General features: G+C 36.9%; 1 protein-coding gene across 1 annotated transcript in view; it reads left to right on the top strand.

Annotated features, from left to right (window-relative positions):
- The window catches only part of EPG5 (ectopic P-granules 5 autophagy tethering factor), a 108,654-nt gene that overhangs the window by 71,262 nt on the left and 36,231 nt on the right, over positions 1 to 1,161 (top strand). Inside the window, exon 26 of the mRNA XM_019652712.1 lies at positions 749 to 806. Within this exon, the coding sequence (XP_019508257.1) occupies positions 749 to 806 (58 nt within the window). The remainder of the gene's footprint in view (positions 1 to 748; positions 807 to 1,161) is intronic.

The following is a 1,161-nucleotide window of genomic DNA, read 5'->3' as shown; positions in this document are numbered from 1 at the left end:
AAAGCCAAATATATTTTATGGGAATTGAGACGTGCTTCTTCTGTGGTTGCCTCTCTTAGTAGAAGCCTTTAATAATTCCATGATATTCCCTGAGGAAATGGGGTGATTTATAATAGGGTTCCTTGTGTTGTACTTAGGTATTGTGGGGCATGCTTGCTGCACCCAGAATTGATTTATTGTCATGTGAAAAATGTGTTCATTCCTAGAAGTGAAAGATGGAAAAGACCCACTGAGGGCCTCACGTTATTGTAAAAACTTACTGAGGGACCTGCTGTGTCCAACTTTTACATCTTTGTCCACTTAAAATGACTCAAGTGGAAGGGCTTCCACCATGCTGCTTTGTTCTATTGTCTACAACTTCTTGTGATTATGATGTGAGTCATTCAATCTCTCCCACCCCCGTCCTAGTAAGATAAGAAAACTTTGAACATTGGTGGGAAAAATGAACAAAAATAAGTAGATTAGGAAATAATGAGAATTTGAGGATGTTTTCAATGAATGTCCAAACTTTCCTACACTAGTTGATTTTCTTTTATTCCTCAGTGTTAGTAGCTTCTACAACATGAGGTGACAGTTTTACAGTTCAAGTTACAAAGTGGTTTTGATCTCATCTCAGCATTTCCCTTTCAGGTGAACCTTGTTTGTTCTTTCTTTCTTGTCTTATCTTTGCACTTCCCTTCATTCTCACTGTCTTTCTTCCTTCTCTCAGATTCTTTCTTTTTCTCTCTGTTTGGCTGTTTCTCTCCAGGCCAGCCAAGGACTCTGACCCTCAAAGACCCAGTCTAATTGTAGTTAGTGACATATGGGCAAAAAATCTGACTGCACATACTCCTAATCACATTTTAGGCTATTAAACATTGGTCTGTTATTTGAAGATTTGAAGTTTAATATTTGTGTTGATTCAGTATGTGGTTTATGGAAGTAATTCAATTTTTTATCTTTCATTTCTCCACTAGTAAAAATTAAACCATTCTTGTTAACGTATATTCTTGGATAGTCACTTTCATGGCTTTCAATTCATACTAATAGCTTTTTTCCTTTTATTTTTTTTTTTAAAGATTTTATTGGGGAGTTAGTGGAGGGGAACAGTGTTGGGGAATCAGGAAAGGGGAACAGACAAGTTGCTGTCCTTTTGTTCTTCAGTCTAGTTGTGGAAGACGT

The sequence above is a fragment of the Hipposideros armiger genome, unplaced genomic scaffold, assembly GCF_001890085.2.
Source record: "Hipposideros armiger isolate ML-2016 unplaced genomic scaffold, ASM189008v1 scaffold_186, whole genome shotgun sequence".
NCBI lineage: Eukaryota > Metazoa > Chordata > Mammalia > Chiroptera > Hipposideridae > Hipposideros > Hipposideros armiger.
Note: the sequence above shows the minus strand (reverse complement) of the source record. Positions and strands in the feature narration are given on the sequence as shown.